Genomic DNA, 25,397 nt, shown 5'->3' on the forward strand with positions numbered 1-25,397 from the left:
CAGGGAACACATTACAGGACCAACACATTCATTCTCTACATCTTCATGTCTCAAAATACCCCATCTGGTCACTTCCACTTTCAGTAGAAAACACATTTTGCATGTCAAACTTTAGGTGCTGTTCCTTCACATTCTGCTTGTCCACACTCAAGAAATTTGCTGGTGATGTTTGTTTCTCATCCTCAGAGTGCAAGACCCAGATTTTGCTTTCAAGTAGAATTGTAAGGCAAAATCAAGATAAAAATCATGCTTTGCCTTCTCTTCCATTACTTGTAAATCTGGACTAGTCACATGGACACAAATAGAGTAATGAGATTTACAATCAACGCTACAGAGTTCAGAATCAGACACTAAAGTACAATTTATAGAGGGAAAAAATAACCCTGAAGAGTGGCAGGACTTCAGGCATAGAAGTTTTCCTTAGAAAATATTGGTGAGGAATAAAACTGCTTCCCATCTCTTTTGGATTCACTAGTGATAAAACTACTTTTGAAAGCTTTTTTTTTTTCTTTTTCTTTTAAATCTCTAAAGCTGTTCAATTACTTTGTTCATCAATAGTAAATGGGACTCATAGCTCACTGATCAGTATTTGGTGGCCTCTGACTTCTGTTTTCTCAGCTCCTTGCTAAGGAAATAGGTGTCTAATAAAGGAAGAAAGGGGAAAAAAAAAAGAAAAAAAAAAGCCGTTATCACAGCTACCACTGGCTCATGACCCATGCTGACTGCCTCAAGGAAGTGAACAAAGGTAAAACGAGTAAGGGGAATGAAATAGTTTAAGCCCCCTACAGTGATGAGACACTTCTGCCATCTGGTTTGCATTGCAGTCATCTCTGCTTAAATAAAGAATTCCAGGCTCCAAACTCATCAGGCTAGCACCTTTCCTGAGCTGTAAATAGACTTACCTGTTTTAAGGTCATTTTTATTTCTTGTTCAGGATCAGAACTTTACACTAACTTTCCTTAATACCCTGGAATGACTACAGGAGTCTTTCAAAAGTCCTTGTAATCATCATAATTAATAGGGATTCTGATGTCCTGATAATAGTTTTAAATTCTTTGTAAATGAGCAGTATTAATTCTAAGCTAGCCAGAGGCAAGTCACTGATGCAATTGTTAAGATCATTTAAGGTAAGATAAAAATTTTGGATTAGGGTTTATGAATAGGTTGAACATCTTTCACATCATCAGTATTTAAGTACCCAACTACAAGTCTATTAAAAAGGATTTGATTTTCACAAAGTGACCATTGTTCCACCTCCTGAAACTTCCCAGGAGAAGTTTTATCTAGCTTGTGCTGTTTAAGATTGGGGTCTTGTAAGTCTCTCACAAGAGACATTGTTTGGGTTCCTTGTTTTGACCAGAATGTCATCCTAGCTCTTTTTCATCTCTTTGTTCTGCAGAGATTTAGTCATATAAAGCCGAGAATAAATGGCATGTGGGCTTGCTTTCTGACATCTCCCATGTCATTATCTGCATTAACTTATACTGTTGAGAAAAGTATATTTTGTTGAAGTGGTCTAGTAATTTCTGAAATGGCAAATAAAGTAACAAAATGGGAAAAAAAAATCTAAATAAATAGAAAGTACAAATAGTGCAGAAGGATTACATGATGATTCAACAGCAGCAAAGTCAAAACAGCCCTAGAAAAGTGAAAGTGCACCAGGACATAGAACTACAGACATTAAAGTCAGATGGGGCCAACCTGATCTTTTAGAACAAAATTGACTTGTAGCAGCCATTTTACTCTCCCATTTTATTCATGTAAAACAAGGAATAGTTTAAGATTATGCCATTATGGAATCCATCTGCAGAATATGTTTCTTTCTTCTGTTCTTAAGGTATGCCTTTGACTTTCCTGTCCAGACTAACTGGAATTTATGGAAACTAACATGTTAGATTACAGTACAATACTTTTGTTATTTGTCATATTTCCATATAAATATTTTTATTCTGGATATTTTACCTCTCTAGAATCACCTAACACAGAAGAAGAAGAAAAACAAAACAAAACAAAACAAACAAACAAAAAACATGAGATTTAGAAAAACAATTACAAAGCCATAAAATTTGCCTTGCAATGTACTGAGTATGTGTTTGGATTACTGCAGCGCTGGACAGTATCGCTTATAAAGTTTCATGTCAACAAGACAGCATAGTAATACATGTTGGTTTGTAACGCCTGCTTTTCTCAGTATGTCTTTGTTACATGATTGGTTTTCCCCTTGGAATATGTCTAACATGCTCTTCATCTAAGAAAATCATGTTAGGATCCAGAGGATCTGAGCTTATTAACCATTGCAGTATATATATATACTGAATTCAGCACCTGTATTTTCCACTGCTTAAGTTAAAAGATAGCTCAGATGAAAAAGCAGTGTCAGGAGATCATTTTGTGATATAGCCAAGTAGATCTAATAGGTGGTTGCTGATGTCAAGGAATGTAAACTTGCTCCCTGCAGCTCTTAGTTCCAGATGTGTTCCCCTCCACTCCTATGCAGGCTAGTTCTGTGTGTGTGACCTTATGGTGAGCTGACCATTGAGCCAGTACCACGCAGAGTAAACATTGGCTGCACTTAGGTTCAAGATTAATAATTTTACTTTTAAAAATACTTTTATTTTTTTTCTAAGTATTTTATGGAGGAATACTATTTTTCAATTAAAAGATACAGCAGCTGAAGTAACGGGGACCGTTCCAAAAAAATCTCTCAGCAGGAAGTATTTCCACCACCTCCCAGCATGATACAAGATAAGCTAAGTTTTTAAGAGTCCAAAATGATATTGGAAAGACATGAAAATACAAACTGGAAGCCCTAGAACCAGAATTCTATGGCTCAGGTTGCATAGGGCAAGCAGGCATTAAGATTGCAATATCCTTACATGTTCGGTGAGAAAGGAGCCTCCTTTGACACCTGACAATAAACTTTTAATCAAGGTCTGCCAGGATTTTGTAATGTGGCTTCAGGTACTTTTATCTTCCAACCATTCCTCCCCAAAAAAAGCAAAGGAACAGCAGTATCTTGCAATCCTTCCCTCTAGCATGTGCTACATTATACTGTCTCATGCTGTTCTGGGCAATGTTATTGAGGAAACAAATGGATAAAATGTTCTTACAAGAAGGTTGTGGAAGAAGCTTCTTCCTTCTCATGTCACCACAAACTTCATAATACTTCTCAGTTAACAACTAATTAGGCACCATTATAAAAAGTCATGACTCTTATGAACACTGGGTTATCAGTTTGGATGAGACCCTAGATTGTATTGTTTCATAAAAGAGTAACTGGAAACAACAAAAACCAAAAGTCTCCAAAACCTCCTCTGTGATCTGGCCTTCTTTCTCTCTGAGAACAGCAGATGCCTGAATGGAATATGCAACCAAGGATGGGATAAGTGGGAATGGTAACTGCCTGAATTCCAATAAAATAAAGTTGAGATAGCTCATATCACATATTACAGCAGTAAGTAGAAAAACCTAATAGGCAACCTCATAATCCCGTGAGTCTGAACGTATTAGTTATTGCAGTTCTTTACATATTTTTTAATTACTTGCTATTGTCTTGATAACACACAAGAAAGAAAAGCTGCAAATAGACTTTCCATTGTGCACTAAGAAGGAAGGAATTTCTCTTTAGAGCTGTTCATCATAATGAAAAGCATTAATTCCCATTTTCTAGAGTGGCATCTCCAGTAATTACATTTATTCTGAACAGTGTCGCCTTTTCAGTAGAAAACAATACCATTTTATCTTCTTTCCTTAAATGTAACAAAAGCTTATGCATTCCAGAAAGGCTAAAAACATTGCTCTGAACAGCACTTTCCTCATTCTGTTAAGTTCAGCGATTAAGAATATAGTGCATCCATGGTATTAATTACAAATATTGTTAAGACCAAGCTTGACAGTTCTGGCAAAATGGTTCCTAAAAAATCAGGATGGAAAATGTGGAATGTTTTCTTTAGAATCTCTGCCATATTTAACGTTTTTTAGGTATGTCCATTCCATTTTTACAAAACTGCATTGGGGATAGCCAAAAGCAAGTCATACCCAAATCAAAATACTTCCACCCACAAATATCTATGGGTTCATTCATCTGAAAGTACATGTAGAGGAGGAAGAACGAAACTTGAACTATCCTTCAAATAGTGCTTTTCATCCCTGAGTGAAGCCAACACTGATAAAGATTTTGAGAAACAACGGAAATTCCAGGATAGTATACACAAAATTTCAGCCTTTGGCCTTTACCACCTGAGGAGAGCTGGTACTGGGAGCTTATGCAGACATTAGACCCTGCTGGGGTGATGTCGTTCTATATTCTGCAGGAAAACCTTGGGGAGTTTGGTCTTCCAATTGACAACCCCCCTGCAGGCACCAGATTGCTTGTTGATATTTTGTGCCTGTTGGTATTTTGTTCCCTTTGATCAGCTCCAGTGGAAAGGTCTCCAGTTCTGTTTTTATTCACAAGACTTGAGACCTCTTGTGCTGGTTAATTGACTGTCCTAAAAACGGTTCTTACAGTGGTTATTTACTCATCAGGGACTTGTCCCACTTTGCTGTGAATGTGCCCAGCTACACTTGTGTCATTGAAAGTATGGTTGATACCCCCCGATGAGGGACACAGGTATCACTGTGCACAGACCGCAGGGAAGTTGTTCAATAAAAAATGACTATTACAGTTGCATGAAACAAGAAGTGGGCATTAGAGGAAGTGTGACTGTTACAATCTTGGGACTTTAAATTGACATGTGTGACTCATGAAGTTATCTTCCTTTATCACTAAAGTATTTACTTCGCTATTCCTAAATTTTCCTGAAGAAGTGGATAGAGTAGGAGTCAGCTCCAGATTTGGGCACCTCCTAAGCTCACTGACTACATGAGCTTTACATCCCTGAGTTCCCACTACAGTCACCTGAGATCTAGTCAATACAGACAATGGAGCCCAGGGAAACCTACAGAGACACCAAAGTAGATTTATATCTGATCCGTTGAGTAACTCTGCAGACTCACCGGATATAATGGAATCTGAAGCATCCCTGTATTCATCAAAGTTCAGTTGTTTGAATCCAGACGTGAATTATAACGTTTATTATATTTAGTGGTTTCTGCTGGTATGTCTCTTTTACTTGGTTACTCTTTGGGTTAAACATTATTTTCATTATTTATTTATTCATTTCTTTATTTACTTTAAAATGTGACCACTCCACCTAAAAGACTAGAGTTGACCTATGTCATGAATACTTAATAGGATAATAGATCGTTAGTTCTTTTGTAACATGCCTTTGCTGCTATCTTCTTACATGATGTCATTTCTTTTGAACAAATATATCTCTGTCCCTTTTCAAACCACGTACCACTACTGCTGCTCACCTTTGAATTGTCTCCACTTACGCAATTGTTCAACTAGCAAGCTTTCAGCAGAGCTAGATAATGTAGTTTTTTCACCTTGGAGTTCATGACACTTCCTTATTAGGTCTTTCTCTGAAAAAGAGATTTTTTTATTATTATTACTATTCATGTCTTTCCATCTTTTTTTTTTCCATCTATTTCCATGTCTTTTCCATCCATATATTCCCTTCTATGACCAAGTGACGCGCTTGGTGGATGAGGGAAAGGCTGTGGACGTGGTCTACCTTGACCTTGACCTCAGTAAGGCTTTTGACACCGTTCCCCACAACATTCTCCTCGAGAAACTGGCTGCTCGGGGCTTGGACTGGCGTACGCTTCGCTGGGTTAGAAACTGGCTGGATGGCCGGGCCCAGAGAGTTGTGGTGAATGGAGTCAAATCTGGTTGGAGGCCGGTCACTAGTGGAGTCCCCCAGGGCTCGGTACTGGGGCCGGTCCTCTTTAATATCTTTATTGATGATCTGGATGAGGGCGTCCAGTGCACCCTCAGTAAGTTTGCAGACGACACCAAGCTAAGTGCGTGTGTCGATCTGCTCGAGGGCAGGAAGGCTCTGCAAGAGGATCTGGATAGGCTGGAGCGATGGGCTGAGGTCAACTGCATGAAGTTCAACAAGGCCAAGTGCCGGGTCCTGCACCTGGGCTGCAACAACCCCAAGCAGAGCTACAGGCTGGGAGATGAGTGGCTGGAAAGCTGCCTGGCCGAGAAGGACCTGGGAGTATTGGTGGATAGTCGGCTGAATATGAGCCAGCAGTGTGCTCAGGTGGCCAAGAAGGCCAACGGCATCCTGGCCTGTATAAGAAGCAGTGTGGCCAGCAGGTCGAGGGAAGTGATTGTGCCCCTGTACTCGGCTCTGGTGAGGCCGCACCTCGAGTACTGTGTTCAGTTTTGGGCCCCTCGCTACAGGAAGGACATGGACGTGCTCGAGCGAGTCCAGAGAAGGGCGACCAAGCTTGTGAGGGGTCTGGAGAACAAGTCTTACGAGGAGCGGCTGAGGGAGCTGGGCTTGTTCAGCCTGGAGAAGAGGAGGCTCAGGGGCGACCTCATCGCTCTCTACAGTTACCTGAAAGGAGGCTGTAGAGAGGTGGGGGTTGGTCTATTCTCCCACGTGCCTAGTGACAGGACGAGGGGGAATGGGCTAAAGTTGCGACAGGGGAGTTTTAGGTTGGATGTTAGGAAGTACTTCTTTACCGAAAGGGTTATTAAGCATTGGAACGGGCTGCCCAGGGAGGTGGTTGAGTCACCATCCCTGGAGGTCTTTAAAAGACGTTTAGATGTAGAGCTTAGGGATATGGTTTAGTGGAGTACTTAGTGTTAGGTCGGAGGTTGGACTCGATGATCTTGAGGTCTCTTCCAACCTAGAGAAATCTGTGAATCTGTGAATCTCTCCCTGAAAATGCCTTCTAGGAGAGACTTGAGTAGAAATGTTGAGGACCTTTTAGTCTTTCAAGTAATACAGTACAGAAGACTATCTTTTTTTTTTTTTTCAATTTTCTTCTCTGTGGTCTTTACTATTCTTTTATATACAACCTCCACTTATTTCTTGCATTGTTCTGTGCCACAGTATCAGAATCTCTGAAAAGGGAATAATAATATTTAACTAGTTTGAAGAGGAGTTAGATGGCAAGGTTCCTTATATGAAGGGAATGGTGACCCGACAAGCATATTCCGGGATAACTGAAGAGCTTTTTTAACAGTTAGATTGAAGAAAAGTGGTGTGAAAATCCTGTAAAGAAGGTACACATTCTAGACCATAAAATATTATCATCAGCTTTAAGAAAAGAAAGGATGAACTTGATCTAGACCCTAGAATCTCTCTCTCTCTGTCCAATTTTTGGAAGGCACCTCATTCAATATCCCCACCACATTGTCAGTCTAATGTTATTTAAGAGCAGATCAGAACAGCAAAGGACAATTTTGATGCCTGTACAAGAATATTCTGTCCTTCCACAGAAACATAGAAACAGAGTGGTTTGGGTTGGAAACAATCTTAAAGGTCATCTAATTTCAACCCCCCTGTCATGGGCAGGGACACCTCCCACTAAATCAGGTTGCCCAAAGCCCCATCCAGACTGGCCTTGAACACCTCCAGGGATGGGGCATCCACAGCTTCTCTGGGCAACCTGTGCCAATGCCTCACCTCTCTCTGAGTAAAGAACCTTTTCCTAATGTCTAATCTAAATCTATCCTTTTTTAGTTTAAATACATTACTCCTTGTCCTATCACTATACTCCCTGACAAAAAGTTCCTCCCCAGATTTCCTGTAGGCCCCCTTTAGATACTGGAAAGCCACTATAAGGTCTCCCCAAGGCCTTCTCTTCTCCAGGCCAAACAAACTCAACTTCCTCAGCCTCTCTTCATAGGAGAGGTGCTCCAGCCCTTTGATCATCCTCATGGCCCTCCTCTGGGCTCGTTCTGAGTTCATGTCCTTCTTATACTAGGGTCCCCAGAGCTGAATGCACTACTCTGGGTTGGGTCTCATGACAGCAGAGTAGAGACAGAGAAACACCTCCCTCAAACTGCTTGTGATGCTTCTTTTGATGCAGACCAGGATACGGTTGACTTTCTGGGCTGCAAGTGCACATTGCCAGCTCATGTTGAGCTTCTAATCAACCAATACCCCCAAGTCCTTCTCCTCAGAGCTGCTCTCAATCTATTCTCTGCCCAGCCTGTATTTGTGTTTGGATTGCCCTAACCCAGATGCAGGACCTTGCACTTGCCCTTGTTGAACCTTATGAGGTTCGCACAGGCCCACCTCTCAAGCTTGTCAAGGTCCATCTGGATGGCTTCCCTTCCTTCCATTGCATCAACTGCCCCACACAGTTTGGTGTCATCAGCAAACTTGCTGAGGGTGCACTCAATCCCACTGTCCAAGTCACGAACAAAAATGTTAAACAGCACCAGTCCCAATACTGACTCCCGACGAACACTGCTTGTTACTGATCTCCACCTGGACATTGAGCCATTGACTGTAACACTTTGAGCATGACCATCCAGACAATTCCTTACCCACGGAGTGGTCCATACATCTGATCCATGTCTCTGCAATTTAGAGATAAGGATATCATGTGGGAAAGTGTCAAATATTTTGCACAAGTCCCAGTAGATGATGTCAGTTGCTCTTCCCTTGTCCACTAATGTTGTAACCCCATCGTAGAAGGACACTGAGTTTATCAGTCATGATTTGCCCATAGTGAAGCCATGTTGACTGACACCTATCACCTCCTTATCTTCCATGTGCCTTAGGACAGTTTCCAGGAGGATCTGTTCCATGATTGTATCAGGCACAGAGGCGAGACTGACTTGCCTGTAGTTCTCCAGGTCTTCCTTTATCTTTTTTTTAAAATAGGGGTTACGTTTCCCTTCTTCCAGTCAGTGCAAACTTCACCAGACTGCCACGACTTCTCAGATATGATAGACAGTCACTTAGCAACTTCATCCACCAGTTCCCTCAGTACCCACAGATGTATCTCATCAGGTCCCATGGGCTTGTGCACCTTAAGGTTCCTTAGCTGGTCTCAAACCTGATCTCCTACATTGGGCAGTTCTTCATTCTTCTAGTCTCTGCTTTTGCTTTGTGGGATTTAGGCTAACTGAGCTTTGACTATTTCAGTATTGGATACTTGCTTGACTTGTGGCTGGATTGTCTCATAACTGTCACACACATGAATGCAGAAACCCTTATGTGTTATTTTCTTTTAGTATTTTTCCACAGCATGACAGAGGTAATACAGAATAGTGACAATGAGGTATATGTATGCTTCGAATCAGCATCCTGACAAGAGCTCTTCACATGATGCAGTATTAATAGAGGAGGACTGAAGTGGAGGCATACTAATTAACCTCTGTTTTAATGGGTCATTGCCAGATCTTACATGCAGCCAAAAACATTTAACTTACCATAATGAGTTGCATGAATTTTAGGGTATCAGATGTGCTGGGCACATTTATCTTGGCTTAGTGAACACATGTCAAGTGAACTCTCCTTTGTTTTAAATAATGTTGTCAAGCCATTGCCTGATACCCTCTTAAGTGTATACGAACAAGCAGCGTAAGTTTTTCCTGATGTGAAAAGAAACATGTTCCTCATTTTTAGCCCCACATCTGTTAAAAAGTGGCCTTTTAAAAATGTTTTGTTAACATACATTTCATAAACATTTCAATACTAAACAGGATTTCTATTTAATTCCTACAAAGATAAGGTAGATTTTTTCTTTTTCTTTTTTTTTTTTTTTTGTACAGTGAAAAGATTTTATGTTATTATGAAAGTATCTTCAGAGGAATTCATTGAACACTTTAATCATATGGCTCTCTGAAAGACTGATATGATTTATTCAAAGGGTGGATTTATTATATGGCCATATTGAGAAAAGTATTATAATAGTGAAGGAATAAGAGAATATATAGCCTAAATACCTTCTGTTATAGGAGGCTGAAGGACACGAAATATCAAAAATATTTCTGGTTCTTGGAAGATAATCAGCTGTTGTTCCCAAACACACTATCTTAAGAGACCATGAGATATTTGCTTGAAAGTGGAACTACCTCAGGGCCAGACATTTCTGTGAAAACTTAGGCTTGCAGGAGTGGAAAGGACCTCCTGAGGGACTGGTATGCTTCTTGTTGTCACAAGAAACATGCAGTTTTTACACATCAGAAGTGGAAGGGAAGATAGCGAAATTCACAGGTCTGAAAGGCAGAAAAAAATCAAAACAATGTAGCTGTGCTAAAATTAGTACTATCTATATGGCAACATGGGGTAATTGAGGCAATTGTCCAACCTGGGCTTTTTACCAGAATAAAAGGTGTTTGACAGAATAAAGGGTGAGCTCACTGCATGGTAGCTCACTGCCTGCTCTGTATTAGTTATCCCTAACTCTCATCATTTTTTTTCCCCCTTCCTAGAGGTAACCCTGGTTTAGTGAAGTTTTGCAGAACAGGTGGATTAAAGAATAACAGAGTCCCTGTTCTCTCATCTTATGCACTGGCATGCTATGCAGACAGGAGCCCAGAAGAAATCTGCTGTCTCTAAGGGGAACATTATGCACCTCTGCTCCAAGTGAAGCTATTAGCAATGCGTGCTTTGCCTTCTTGAGTAAAAGTACAGTCCACCTCAGCTGGGGTTACCATCTAGACAAATGAAGGTGTTTATCCACAATGTGTTATCATTGTAGCTGAGGATTATTTACTAGCTATTAAAACTACTCAGAGTGGGAATTCTTCATGCTTTTCACTACAAAATATAAAAGTTAGAATAAGTCTTGCCTCCTAAAAATGCTGGGGATGGATTCCTTCATTTATTTTATTTTGTTTTGTTTTGTTTTGTTTATTTTATTTTATTTTATTTTATTTTATTTTATTTTATTTTATTTTATTTTATTTTATTTATTTTATTTTATTTTATTTTATTTTATTTTATTTTATTTTATTTTATTTCATTTCATTTCATCTCATTTCATTTCATTTCATTTCATTTCATTTTTTTATTTTATTTTATTTTATTTTATTTTATTTTATTTTATTTTATTTTATTTCAGATGTTTCATCTACTGCTACATTTCATTCATGACATTTAATCCTGCTGACATCAAAAAGAGAATTTTCATGAATGTTTTTGTCTTTTACCCACATTGCATCTTTGAAATGAGATGTAGATTTTTAAACCACTCAAATTTTTTTTGTAAACTTTGGGGTTTTGTTTGTGATATTTGAGAATCTCCAGTAAAGATTTCCAACTCCTGAAATAGAACAGAGTTTTAGCTGTGTGATACAATCTGAAAATGGAAATGTGAAAGAGCTGTACTCTCCAGTATAAACCCAAGCTTGCACTGGGCCCTCCATGTCTTTTCGCCTTTTCCTTGTGGTCTTATATATTTTTCATACAGATCATGATGTCACACAGCAGTTCACTCAAGTCTTCATCTTTTCAATGCATTGTATCATGTGTATATATGCTCCATAACTTGCAAACACTTTCTTCCATTTCTCTTTAAACTGAATGAAGATTGCTCTGGTGAAATGTATAGGCATGGATGTATAAAACAATTCTGCCAGTGACACTGGATGCTTTTGTAGGTACTCCAGCCACTAAATGCACTGAATGCTACATAGCTGAAGGCAGCTGTTGTGGCTGTGTAGTTCTCTTTAACTATTGTAACCTGATTAACATAAAAAACATTTTATTGCTAAATCTGTCCCATAAAACATTTCCTATGTGTGCATTAGTTTATATTATCCCTGGTTTTAAGCTCTGACAATAGAATTAAACATTGCTTAAATGTTGTCCTTTTCATTAGGTGAATGGTAGTAAGGTTCCTCTAGATATGTCTTGTTCCAGATTGATCTCTAGCTTTATTAATAATTATACAGTTTATGAATGCAAAACATACAGTCTGGAATTTCTGATAAATAAGCAACAATGAGAATTTGATCCTACTTGCTTTGGAGGACATTCAAATTCCTTTGGCCTATACCTGTTAATCCAGCTACCAGTGCTAAAATGCAGTGCTTGATATGTCTGTAACTAATGTTTACTGAGAAGCTTGTAATGGACATAATGACTAGAATGGATACTTAAATAATCAACAGGTAAGCTTAAAACATTCAAGGAAAGAATTTGTGGGAAGGGTCCTTGTTCTAGACTCAGGTTATTAATGCGAATTATCACAAATTTTTAGAAGGGAGAATCACATCTGAAATTGCCAATTACCTAGCTATTCTAATAACACAGAGCTCAAACAGTTCCTGTGAAGTATTAATTCAGTATGATACTAATGGGCCTAACATTTGGGTTTCCTCTTTTTTTTAGGAACGGCTGGTACTTTCTGTCTTACCACGGTTTGTAGTTCTGGAAATGATAAATGATATGACCAATGTAGAAGATGAACATTTGCAACACCAGTTTCATAAGATCTACATTCATCGCTATGAGAATGTCAGGTGAGTGGTGGAGCCTCTCCAATATTTAAGGTCTTAGCTGCTGCTAAACGTCTCTTGTTTGAGAGTTCTTACGTTGTTTTATCCATTAATAAATTAGAAAATTAATGGACTTCTACATAATAACTAAGCAGATAAACACTTAGGTGCCTTCTCTTACTCATCAGGATGGCTGGATGCTTTTGCCCTAGTGAGACCCGTTTGAACTGAACCTTTAGAGTTGTATCATTTGTGTATTTTATTTTACTTTTTCACTTTAGTTGTGTGCTCAGGGTTACAACGAATGTGAAGCTGTGCCTGCATGTGGACACAGACTCTGTCACAACCTTCCTATTGACCCTATGGACTGAGAAATGAGAAGACTGTAAGACCCTCTCAGACATGCAGACATGTCATGTGTCTACTCTGATTAGTAAATATTTTCGTTCAGTCCTTCTTATTATCACTTTCCTAATTGCATTATCCCCCCTATTAAATTTTGCCTATCCCAAACTTAGGTTTAGGGGTAATAGTAATCCCAGAGCTGCTACTCAATAAGTACTTGCTGTACATTTACATCAGGATGATCCGCTTCCATTCTATAATTTTACAGAATCTTTGAATTAAATGTGATCCCTCACAAACAGGATATTTAGATTAGTCCATAACATTTGCCATAAATTTGTCCCAAAACACATGGGCAAGTGATTGAACTGCCATCACTGAAGGAAGTGAAAAATATGCATCCTTGGATATGATGGGATGTGATTATCTAGAAAAGCATATACTTTGCCTTTTGATGAAATACAAATATAACTTTGTCTGGAACAGTTCAATAAATACAATGTTGAACTTCTACGGAAGAGTAAATAGATTATCTGCTGCTTCTGTGGTTTTGCTGTACCTCATACATACTCTTTCATTAAATCTAGTGGAAGGTCTCAAGGACCTTTACAAAAGGTTTGCTTTGCACTAAATTAACATATCTTTCATTACCCTTTTTCATTCTCAGTAAGTGTTGCTGTAGAGGAATCAAAACAGAGAGAAGATGGACCTTCTATATGAATGGAAAAGAGTTTTAGTTAAGGATAAAAAGTCTAAACATAATTTAGAGCACAAATGCTGGTCTGTTCCTATGCATGCTGCCACAGACAAGATCTTTTCAGTTTCTCAGTATTTTTCCCTAAACGTTGAGCACGCAATACTACATGAACCAATGGGTTATCAACCCTTAAATTTAGTGTCCCATTATGTTTCTTTTGCTGTTTTGATAATGAAAACTGGAGAAATTGGTCATTTGAAAGTTGTATTTTTATCACTATCTAGGCTATTATTAATACTCATTCCTCTTTGGGTAGTTTGGTAATTTACCTTGTTTTTTTTTTTTTTTTTTTCACAAATAAAAATCCCACCCAGACTGTGAGCCTTTTACTTTATCCTCATCCAATTGAGTCTTGTATGGTACATAGCTGTGCAAAGCCTGAAGATGACTATAAAAAAAACGAAATCTTTGAAATCAAAGACACTGTAAAAACCCACATATATAAACATATATAAACCCCCTCACAAAGAAACTATTAACAGACAGCTGGGTGACAAGTCTCTGTGTTTATATGGCCTTCTATACTATGGGTTCACTATGCCACAGTCTCCTCACAGATAAATGGGGACAACAGTGCTTATTAAGTCTCAACTCTGCCTTTCTGAATGATCAGAAACCCCAAAATTACATAAACCTTTTTCATTCTTGGTGGTATTTCCGTAGTCCTTTTAATATTTTTATTTGATACTCCAGAATCTCCAGAAGTGTAGAGAAAAAGTAGAATGATTTCAAAATATTTCCTTACTTGTAATTTACTTTTCAGTAATTATCTTCTCAGAACACACCTCTAATAGACACTGAATAAACACAGAGCACACAGAACACATTCAAGGCACCAGATTGTAATTTATCACATGGAGTTACCAAAGGAAATAAACTGCATTATTAATATCTCTTCTCCTTTTTTTTTTTTTTTTTAGCATTCTTTTTGCAGATGTTAAAGGATTCACCAACCTCTCCACGACTCTGTCGGCCCAGGAATTGGTTCGAATGCTGAATGAACTCTTTGCCAGATTTGATCGACTAGCACATGTGAGTTAAGCACAGTTTATTTGCAAAGGGGCATGGAGTCAGCTCTGTATTTGGGGACTGTGGGGAAGATACTATAACCACCATTCAGATTTTTCCCACTGGGACTTTATATAGCTACTGAGGTTGGAAGACACTGACAAATTCTATCAAAAGTGATAGCAAGTGAAATCTCAGATCAGAGCTTTGGGCTTTTGTAATTCTGGAGATTGTCTACCACAGTTTCTACAGAAGTTTTGTAGTTCTGGTCCTTACTGGATTTTATTTTTTTTTAAGACCTTATCTTTATTTTGACTTTTCTTCTTAAAACTAAAGAAGGTTAGAAGACCAATTCATTTAAATGATGCATAATCAGCCATCACAGTCATTGAAAAGGTTAGTTGCTAGCAGGTTTTACAGCCTTTTGGTTGAATTCTATCTTACTCCACAATGAAATTAATTAAACAGAGTAATGGAATTTATTATGTTAGACAAATCAGTTGCTACTTAATTTGTACTACATAATAGAAAAAAGCTAAGTGCAAAGCACAGAAATACAAGCACACTATAACCCATGCTCAACTTTGCTAGGCCTGTATTTTCTTTTCTTTCTTTTAAAGTTTATTTGGTCAAAGACTGGTTTTGTTGCCACTATCTTTAGGTGTCAACATGTGAGTTGGCTAACTAATCTGCTACTGTAGCCAGTGAAGGTCTAGTCCTTGCACTTTCTCTCCTGATCTGTGAATTTGATTTTCTCTCCTACATGTCTTTTAGTAGACTAATCCAATTGTTTAGAGCAATCCTCTAAGGGGCAGAAGGCACAGGGAAGAATCAGTGTGGAAGCTAAATGGATTTGGCAACAGTGGTTAAAGTGATCTAACCATTACTAATAAGATTTATTTAAAAAAAATAAATAAAAATAAAAATAAAAATAAAAATAAAAATAAAAATAAAAATAAAAATAAAAATAAAAATAAAAATAAAAATAAAAATAAAAATAAAAATAAAAATAATAAAAAATAACAATAACAATAAAAATAACAATAACAATAAAAATAACAATAAAAATAAAAATGAAGGCTTTTGGTTATGTTCCTTGGTTGTGGTTTCTCTGGATGTCACGTACCTGTCTGGTGTCCTGAAAATAGAGATTCCTAACAACCTCAGAGAGGAAGAGAAAATCTGACACAGCTCTGCATGGCTTTTGGCCTTCGTGTCCTAAATGTGGAGCTCTGCACTGTATAGAAAGTCAAGATGTCTTACTCAGGGTTCTGGACACTCATGAATGGGTTATCTGCCTAAAATAAAGGTGCCTAAATCTTGCAGTGGGCTTAACATATGCCTTTGGAAAATTTTGGAAGTGGACATGGACTGATCTGTGACATGAATTTTAAGTACGTGTGATTTACATGAACCTAAATTTTGCTCTGTTGATGTTATATGAATCTTTCAAACCAGAGGTTTGTCAGAGGTGTTTCTCTCAGAAAAAAAAAAAAAATCCCCATTTTTTCATCTGATGGTCTCAGAAGATAGAGAAATTCTCATGTGTCTTGGGAATCTATTCCATTGCCTTAACACTCTCGCTGCTAATTCGGTATGCCTGGCTTCTCATTTGATTTTTCCAGATCTGAATTACATCCATTGATTCTTGCTATGGCCTACTTTTCCTAGACAAAAGAGCCATCTTATAGCCTCTGATTTTCTCCAGGAATACATCTGTGTCCTTTGATCAAGTCACATTTCAGGTTTCTTTTTGAAAAAAGAAACAGACCAAGCTCATTGTGAGTCTTTTTTTCCTCTGTAAAATTTATTCCTTCAAATGATTCTTGTAGCTGTTTTTCTGGGTTGCCATTATTTTTTTTTTCAGAATCTCTTTTAAAGCATAGTGACCAGCACTGAAAGCTATTTTCCTGGACCAGCTTCCACACAGATCATCACCTTTCCTCCTATTCTCTCTTTCCTTGATCATTGTCCAAAGATCATAAGTTTTTGGATATACCGTGACCACAGTATTTTACTGAAAATTATTCTTTTATTTTTTAAGGTCTTGCTGTCTTGTTATAACACATATACCTGCATGGTGCTTGATTATTTCACCAGTCTTATTTCTCCTGTAAATATTATTAGCAATGGTTTCATACTTCTCTATAAATCTTTGACAGCCCTTTTGGAAAGAGATCCTTTCAAAAACTTGCTTGAAGGATCTTCCCCTAATGAAGATTATACATTAGCACTTAGATTTCAGATCTTTCACTTAAATAGTTCTTAATCAGCTCAAGTAGAGTCATCATAACCCTTAATAGCCACTGTTACTCAAACTCTTGTTTTGCTTAGAATTACCATCAAAGCAAAGAGGTCAATTGCAGAAAGCTTGAGGAAGTTTCTTTGGATTTTGAGGAAAATCCTTACAAATCTTTATTACTTCCAAATAAAAATCATATTCTATAATCTCATATAAAGGATTGTTTGACCTGTTATATATTCTTATATAAATCATATATTATTAAAAAAGACACTATTTCACAGCTTACTGGGCAATGTAGTTTAGCTTAGTTTCTTGTTTCTTATTCAGCCTTTGTTTTTCTTCTGCAATGCAGAAGCAATGAGAGGCCTGATTTATTTATTATTTTTTTTAAAATCTTCAGCTGGTTGCATCAAGTAGTATGACATATGCTTATGAACATAATTAATAACAAATTCCATAATATCTGTATCATTACCACAGAACACTTTAAATCAAAATTAGAACTCAGTTCAATATTTCTTAGAAGAAATGTAATGTTGTGTTATATACAGCTACTTCCCCCTTCTAATTGCTCTATGATATTTGTGAAAGATTTATAGTTATTAAAGATGAAAGAGGCAGTTGGAAAAGAAGAAAACCAAGTTGGCATAAAACAAAGATGAAGAAAAGGTTTCTCTGTATATCCGTCTACTGTGAGGTCTAAACAGAAACTTAATTAATATTAATGTTTTACTTAGGCAGAAATTCTGGTGAGAGAATGGAAATAAGTTGACATTCAGCAAGATACTTTAAGCCTAAAAAAGATCCAGCTTTTATGAAATGATACTTATTTCTGACATTTGTTTTTCCTCTGCCTTCTATGCAGTGCTAGATGTCAGCAAACACTATGATTTAAATAGTTTGTCATATTTATTAATATATCTACACTATGAGTAGATTCGGTTTCAGATATGGCAGAGGAAAGAGTAAAACCCTAAAGAGAGGACACTTTTGTAAGTTTTGTCACAATAGCAGCTGAGATGTAGTCCAATGTCATTAAGATATAAAGGTAAAATCAAGACACAACATTTTAATTTAGACACATGCACATGCTGCTAGATAAATACAGAGAGGGGTGGTCTTTTTCTGTAACACTGGTTGAATTCTGTCTTGGGAGACTTCAGACAACCTGCTAAAAAGTTCACCACAAGGGAATTATTGGTCTTGCTTGTGAATAGAGTTTCCTGGGCTGGAAAACCACCTAACTAGTGAGATCTTCAGGCAAGAATGCATCGCATAACCCCTGTACATGACCTCACCACAAAGAGGGAAGAGTGGAGGGCATTAAAGGCTCCTTTGTCTCCTCAATAAAGACACTCTTGTTGCAGTGTTTTACTTTTCCTTGACACATTTTACTTCTGAGGTAGCAGTGCTTTGTTCTTTTGTGAAATGATCTTCAAGCATGTAACTCTCAGAACTCCCTAGAGTTCCTAAACAAAACTGTCTGTTTAAACGTATGGAGCAGTAAATAAAGGTGTGAATCTCCATTCTTATATGTTTCGGGTACTGTATTAAGAAACAAAGTTAACTGGATTGTGAGCATACATATTTGATATTTAATTAGTTATAAGGACATTATACAAATTTATTGTAACAGGGAGAAGTGAATATTCTTTTTGCAGTACTTAAGGTTTTTTCCCTCCTCACCAATGTCAATAATTAATTGTCTAATACCAGTGAATAAACAACACTACTAAACAATCTTCTTACTAAAGTTATAGTATTTCAGATGCTAAAGAGTCCAGTGAATCATCAAAGGTTCTAGGCAGCCAAATAAAGCAGTAGTCCATAAGATAGTTTTAGAAATGCTTGTCACCATAATTAATCTACAGGTATTTTATGAAAAAGTCAGATGAAAATGACTGATTAAAGAAATAAATCACTGTGGAAGTGGTTGAAATTTTAGGAATAGAATCGCTTAAGTCCAAACAAAAAAAAAAAAAAAAAAAAAAAACTTTGTTGACTAAATTGAGATTTGGATAAAATTCTGGATTTACAAGCGTACTATTGAGAAATGTCCACCTTGCCCTTTATGTATCTGCAGTCTTAGAAATTCCTAAGAGGCACAGGCTATGCTCATTTCCATGCGGAACTGCATAGAATCCCAGAATTGTTGAGTTTGGAAGGAACCTCTGGAGCTCATCTGGTCCAATCCCCCTGCTTAACGAAAGACACCTCGAGATGATTGCCCAGGACCATGTCCAAGCAGCTTTTGAAGATCTCCAAGGACGGACACTCCACAACCTCTCTGGGCAGCCCATTCAAGCACTCAATCACTCCCATAGTAGAGAAGTGCTTCCTGATGTTCAGACGGAACATCCTGTGTTCCAGTTTATGCCCATTGCCTCATGAGATTCAGTGGGCTCTGCCTTTGCAGGAAAGAAACACACCTTGAATCGTTGTAACAGGAGTGTCTGTACTTAAAAACAGTCATGGCACCACCTACTAATCAACACTGGTTAGGAAGAGTGGTTGCTCACCAAATACAGAAGTCACAGCCGTATCTTCCACAGCATGGCAAGGGACAGATGCATAGATATATCAGAAAACTAATGCAGGAATGTTCTTTAGTTCCTTCCATGGAACAAGAGACCCCAAAACCATATTTTCTGTCAGCCTACAGAATTCCTAACCACCCAGCCATAGGTTAGTCTGCAAAAGAAGTCATTCTTTATATGATCTGTTAAACGGGTGTCCAGTGTAAAAATATTTAAGTATTCCCTGGTGTAGTTGGAGGATACAAGATGGTGCATTGTCATGTATTTTCCTTCACTTATATAAAAAAATAGAAACAGTCCTGGCAGCCATGACCCAAAACCTGATCCTCCTTTCTGCCTGAATCACCAGACTAGAGAATTTCCTTCCATCTGGCTTTGTCAAGGTCCCAGCTCTGTTTTCAAAAGTGGCAGAGCTGCAATAAGAGAAACCTGGATGGACTTCTTTCTCGAGCCCACTCAAACCAGCCTGCTGATTAAGAGTTTTGGCCTAGGCCCCATTCATGCTGAGAAAGGCCTTTTATCTGGGTATCCTGTACCTTTGGCAAACATTTCAGGAGTTGAGCTGTTGCATACAAAGGCCAAGTCCCTGCTTCCTCCTTCTCTGTCACTTTTAAAAGATATACATGTATAATCTCTTTGTTCTACAGTTCAGCCTCAATAATTTCTCAACCACAGTGTTCAAATTTTATCTTGAAATTAGAAAAATTGGTAATGTGGATTTTCTTATGGGCTGTTAAGTAGCCTATTCCCTTGAAAAGTAGGTGAAGTGATTAATTCACCACAGGCAGATTTAAAAATGTGGTGTAACATACAAAACACTTCCACCCCCACCCCCCCTCAGAAATTTAGCTGAAGGAAACAAGAAATATTAATGAAGTTTCTGTCAGCTTTGTTCAGTAACTTGATATTTGAGTAACTCATTTCTTCAGTTCCACTTTATGACAGTTTACTTTGTTCCCTTTCCAGTCACTAAGGGTGTATTTAATAAGCTTAAACATAAATCATTCAAATGCATTAGGTAGTTATCTATGAAAGAGCTGCATATTTTCTTTTGCACTGAATTAAGTTGATTTGGAAAAAAAAAAAATCTTATCAATTACCTCTGAATCCATCTAGAATTACTATTACTTATATCTGAGTGTTTGAGCCCGTTCAACATCCCCAGGCAAAAATTCTACTGATTTCAAATTATCTTGGCAGAATCAGGCCCCTTAATTTTTCACTTTTATCAAATGAGAGGCTACAAATAAGGAGGAAAAAAGCCTCTATTTGTGACATGCTTTGAAATTAATTGATACCATCAGCAAATAGCACTACTGACTGATTTTGGGGAAGGGTGCAAGATGATGGATACTGGTGTGAATGTCTGTACAATATCATCTGTCATGTACATGCCCAAGGAGAACTTCTGAAATTACTCGTGAGAAGGTGAAGGGGAGTAGAATAAAATAAAGAAAAGATCATGACAGCCTAAAAGTAGTATAAGAATTTAACACTGCTATGTAACAACTGCTGCATCAAAATTCTTGTATATCCATTTTCTCTTATTTAAGTCATTTACTCATTTTGCAGTTACTTCATACTTTTTTAGATTTTTCATCCATTTTTATTTAATGGTAACAGACAACTATTTGATAATGTCACAGTGAGATGTTGTTAGGAATTGGGTTTGAGCGAGCTTTAAAGTGTGAGGAAAGGTGATCCTTAATGCTGCTGCTATCATTTTCTACCACTAAAAAGCAGGTAGGCACAAACAAAACTATCTCCTATTTATCACTGCAGCATGGCTAGTCAAAGGACACACATTACCCATAAATCTAGCCTTAATATACTAATTCAACCAGACTGGCAAAGCATCTAACTAAACTGTAGGTGTGATTCAGCTACAGAGTTATCAGAGGAGATCTCAGAAGACCACACAGTTCTCCACTGCCAAAGCAGATACTATCAGTCCTCTGTCCTTCCTTGCAGTTGTTGAACTATCTTTCACTAACTAAAACATTTCCAGTGATAAAAAATCCACGGTTTACTTACAAAATAGGTATGGGGAATATAAAATATAAAGGGAAATATAAAAAGGGTAAGGACAATATAACCATACTGTAACTCATTTATCAGTCAGAACAGTTCAACTAACAAGACAAATTAGGAAGACAAGGAGTCATTTAAATATTCCTTGTGGATTCTGTTGCCAATAGAGACACCCTGCATGGTTCTTGCACCAATGCAGAAAGACATATGTCTTGTGTCATGTCTGTTAGTGTTGTGTGGGTGCCTCACATACCCAGGGGTCATTCCAATGCGCCATAAGCTTATGTGCAGACAACTGAATTAAAGCCCAGCTGACTGCTTTAGCTGTGAGCAGAATCACTATAGGTTTAATTGAATGCATTGCCTGTCTCCCTTTTGACTGTAATGGCAGCCTTGGCTGCTGGCTGACATATGGACACCTATATATAGTCATCTCAGTTTGGATATCTCACTCCTGTAAATTACTTCTTCCTGAGCTTTGGCAAATGACTGTAGAGATGACATATCAAGGCAAAAAAAAAAAAAAAAAAAAAAGTACACATTCATGTGCAGCTGAAATGATTTCCCGTGTCACATGCACTCACATTTACATACATCAAACCCTCATTAGCAGGTCTTGTTCATTAAGATTCTTCTTTCTTATTTTTATCAAAATCACACCTTTTGTAGTGGTCTGTCTTGTTCTGGTTTTCAGTAAATGAGGAGACATAGCCATGACAGAGGTCTCATTTGACTTTAATAGAATCAGTGCTTCAACCAGTTTAAATGAGACATTATGATCCAAACATATGGGCATTTTTCCTGCTGCATACTGAGTTTTCTAACTGCGGAATTAGATGCTCACTTAATAGGTGAGTCCTATGTCTTCAGATAGGAAGGTACCACAGAATCTATGGTACTACTTGAGTAGTAACTAACAGGTACTACTTGAGTCATATCTTTCTTTTTTTCCTGAAAATTGAATATTTTCCCATTTATTTCTAATTATACTATAGAATCATCAGTTGTAATCTATGTGTAGTGGGTCTGAATGTTGTTGAGGTGCTGCCTTTTGTTTTACTGCACTTCAATCAAATTAATATAATGTTATAAATGCTTTTTCTACATTGTTGATGTAAAATCACATGACAATTAGAGTGTGGAATTCATTGAATGGCACTATTAGCAAAGACAAAGAACCACAGAATCTGTGTTTTATTATACCTTTATATCTTCGCCATTTTTCTAAGTTGGGAGCACAGGAAAGTTTGAAGAGGAACACAGTATAACATACACTGAGTTGTGTCATTGAGTGCTCATTACTAGCTGATTAGCTGTAGTATTTCATAGTTTTATTGTACAAACAAAAATTTAGATGGAAATTGCTGTAAAGTCAAATCTCTCATTCTTTCCATTGAGCGGGAAATGTATAAAAATAATGTTTCAGTGGATTTTAGGATGTGAAATTTCAGTTGCAAGCCTATGGAACATACTCATTGGTCATTTGTGTGGGTCTGCAGAGGGACTGAAGAGAAAGGAACAAGGAAAGAAGAGTTACATGTGAAATTTGTCATTTTAGAATCCTGACTCCAGTTTTGAATTTCTCAATGAAACTTCGGTATCTAGATATTGCACTCTTAGAGCCAGTGATAGTAGTAGCTGGAGATGAAGCCAAAGCTTCAGACACAGTCAGCTCCTACTGATGGTTTAAGGAGATTTCAGGGTGAATCAGTTTACTTTGTCCCTGTGACCAGAGCAAATTTTACCTTCACCGGTATGTGTTAAGCTTCAGCTGACTTCAGCAAAAGCTTTGGGTACAAAGATTTTGGGTGAAAGCATTTGGGTACAAAAGATTTGGGTATGAAATCATGCTATATGCAAGTGTGGCCTCACCTGACTACTGTGTACAGTTTTGAGTGCTACAATATAAGAAGGATAAAAAACTATTAAAGAGTGTCCAAAGGAGGGCAATAAAAGACTCAATGACCATTATGGATCCCTTTCAACTTGGGTTATTCTGTGATCCTATGATTGTAAGTGTTTAGGGTTTTTTTGCCACTTTGGATTTTTAAACGCTTGCCTGAGATTCAGTATAAATTTTTATTCTTCCTAGGCAAAATCTTGAATAATAACTTAGACTCCCATTCATTTGGCCAGTACTCAATTCCTGAGGATTGTCAACATTCATGTTTGCTCCTGTATCCTGCTTAAAGTTGTATTTTCCCCAGTGGGACTAGCGTATCCCTGCTCCCCTTTGATTAGTGCAGCCTTCACCACAGATTGGTGGAAAGAGAAGAAAAAAGATGAAATATACACCACAGGCAAAAATTTGCTATTTTTTACTGATTCAGATTTAGAAATTATCTTGTTTCCCAATAATGACTGGTCTTCATTTTAACGTCCTCTCATTGGAGCCTTTACTGACTGAAAGTTAATCTTGCATTTCAACGATTTCCCCATCATGAAAATGCGTCCCTGACTCAACTTGCAGTACGTCCTGCCCCTATGCACTTGCAGTTGTGTCCTCCAATTGTTATGGTCCCTGTTCTTCGGCATTGATTATCACCTGTGAATGCCAGGCCAGCAGAATACTTTGGGCATGATTACAGCTTATTTTGGGCTTACTTGTTCTGCTTGTCAGAGAACTGCAAAAGTTTTGGCAACTCACTAGAAAAGGATCTTCTAAAATAATGATCTAATCACACCACAATATGTTCTTTCAGTCTATAAGGATACAGTTAATAAGTATTTAAGGAATAAAATTCAATATTTGCTTTTAGGGTAAAGAATGTTTCCAGCTGGATGCCAAGTAAATATCATTTTTCCACAGTACAAGCCTAACACAAGACACCTTTGATATTTTTGTGATGCAGATACTTGATCAGCTCCTATAGCTGTTGGGAATGCGACAGTGGAAAACAGGTGGGAAGGCATTATCAGTAGGACAAAAGAGGTTTCTCTCCTTTATTTCCAGTGCAAAAAGGGGCAGAAAGAATGCCCTGGAGGAATATAGTCTAAAATGTGTTATTCATTATCTCAGCTGGTATTTCTGAATCCTTGGCGTAACTTCCAGTCTGACTCTGCTGAGACCTTTCTCACCATCAGCAAGTCCACCTCTGCCTGACATAACACAGAAATGGCTATTATCCTTTCTTTTTTTTTTTTTACTGAAAAAGTAAAGGTGATTTATTTCAAGAAAAAAATAAACCAAGATCATACTAGTTGCAAACAGGAAACATCTCTTACATTACTTTTCAGTACTATTTCCAACAAGTTTCAAATTCATCTTAAAATTATAAGAACACAACTGCAAATCTTTTCTTTCTCTTTTGATATATTTACATCTAGGAACATCATTGTCTTAGAATAAAAATCCTGGGGGACTGTTACTACTGTGTGTCTGGGCTCCCAGAACCTCGCCAGGACCATGCACACTGCTGCGTTGAAATGGGGCTCAGCATGATCAAAACTATCAGGTAATATGATTTTTTTCTTCTTTTTTCATTGGTACTGACAACGTCTTGTACTTCGTATCTAAGAATGTTATTACTAGACAGTTAGTTCTTTTGGTGGTTCAGAGATCTCAGGGTTATCACTGTGAAAAGAACAGGACTTTTTGAATCCATACAAGGCACCATATGTGCGGAAACAGATACTAAATGCTACCTTGTCTATAAGCTAGTTTCCAAGGTAAGGTGTTGACACCAGTGTCTATTTAGTGTTTTATTTTTTTTTTTATTGTATTAAAAGGATTACAGCAAACAATTTAGTCTGCTCATCCTCAACCTCCTCTTAAAAATGGCAACAGTATAAAGTGAGAACTGTTAAGATCTGTGAAACTTATTGCTCTCAAAGCACACAGCTACTGTGTTACATGGTCTGCAGCAGCCAGTCCAATCATTTACCATGACATCTCCAAAATAGGCTTTCTCAGTCTTTTTTATCCAATTTATCAATTTTTCTGACATTCCCTTTTCCAAATCCTTCTTCTGTTGCTGTATTCCCTAAAACAGTATTTCCTATCCTGAACATTCTCCTCTTCTCATGGATGTTTTGCCATGCAATACCTTTGTCTGCTTCTCTTCCAGACCGCTTTCCTCCTTTAATCTGAGTGTGTTTCATTATGTACATTAGAAAGTTAGGGTGTACTGCAGCTACTTTACTGAGATCTTAATAGAGAAAGAATTT

General features: G+C 37.6%; 1 protein-coding gene across 2 annotated transcripts in view; it reads left to right on the forward strand.

Annotated features, from left to right (window-relative positions):
* ADCY8 (adenylate cyclase 8) overlaps positions 1-25,397 on the forward strand; it is a 128,345-nt gene that overhangs the window by 38,571 nt on the left and 64,377 nt on the right. For both annotated transcript variants that reach the window (XM_083824196.1, XM_083824197.1), the window contains exons 3-5: positions 12,201-12,331; positions 14,330-14,441; positions 24,558-24,685. In XM_083824196.1, coding sequence (XP_083680322.1) covers positions 12,201-12,331; positions 14,330-14,441; positions 24,558-24,685 — 371 coding nt within the window. The remainder of the gene's footprint in view (positions 1-12,200; positions 12,332-14,329; positions 14,442-24,557; positions 24,686-25,397) is intronic.

Source organism: Anser anser (assembly GCF_964211835.1).
Source record: "Anser anser genome assembly, chromosome: 2".
NCBI classification, from domain to species: domain Eukaryota; kingdom Metazoa; phylum Chordata; class Aves; order Anseriformes; family Anatidae; genus Anser; species Anser anser.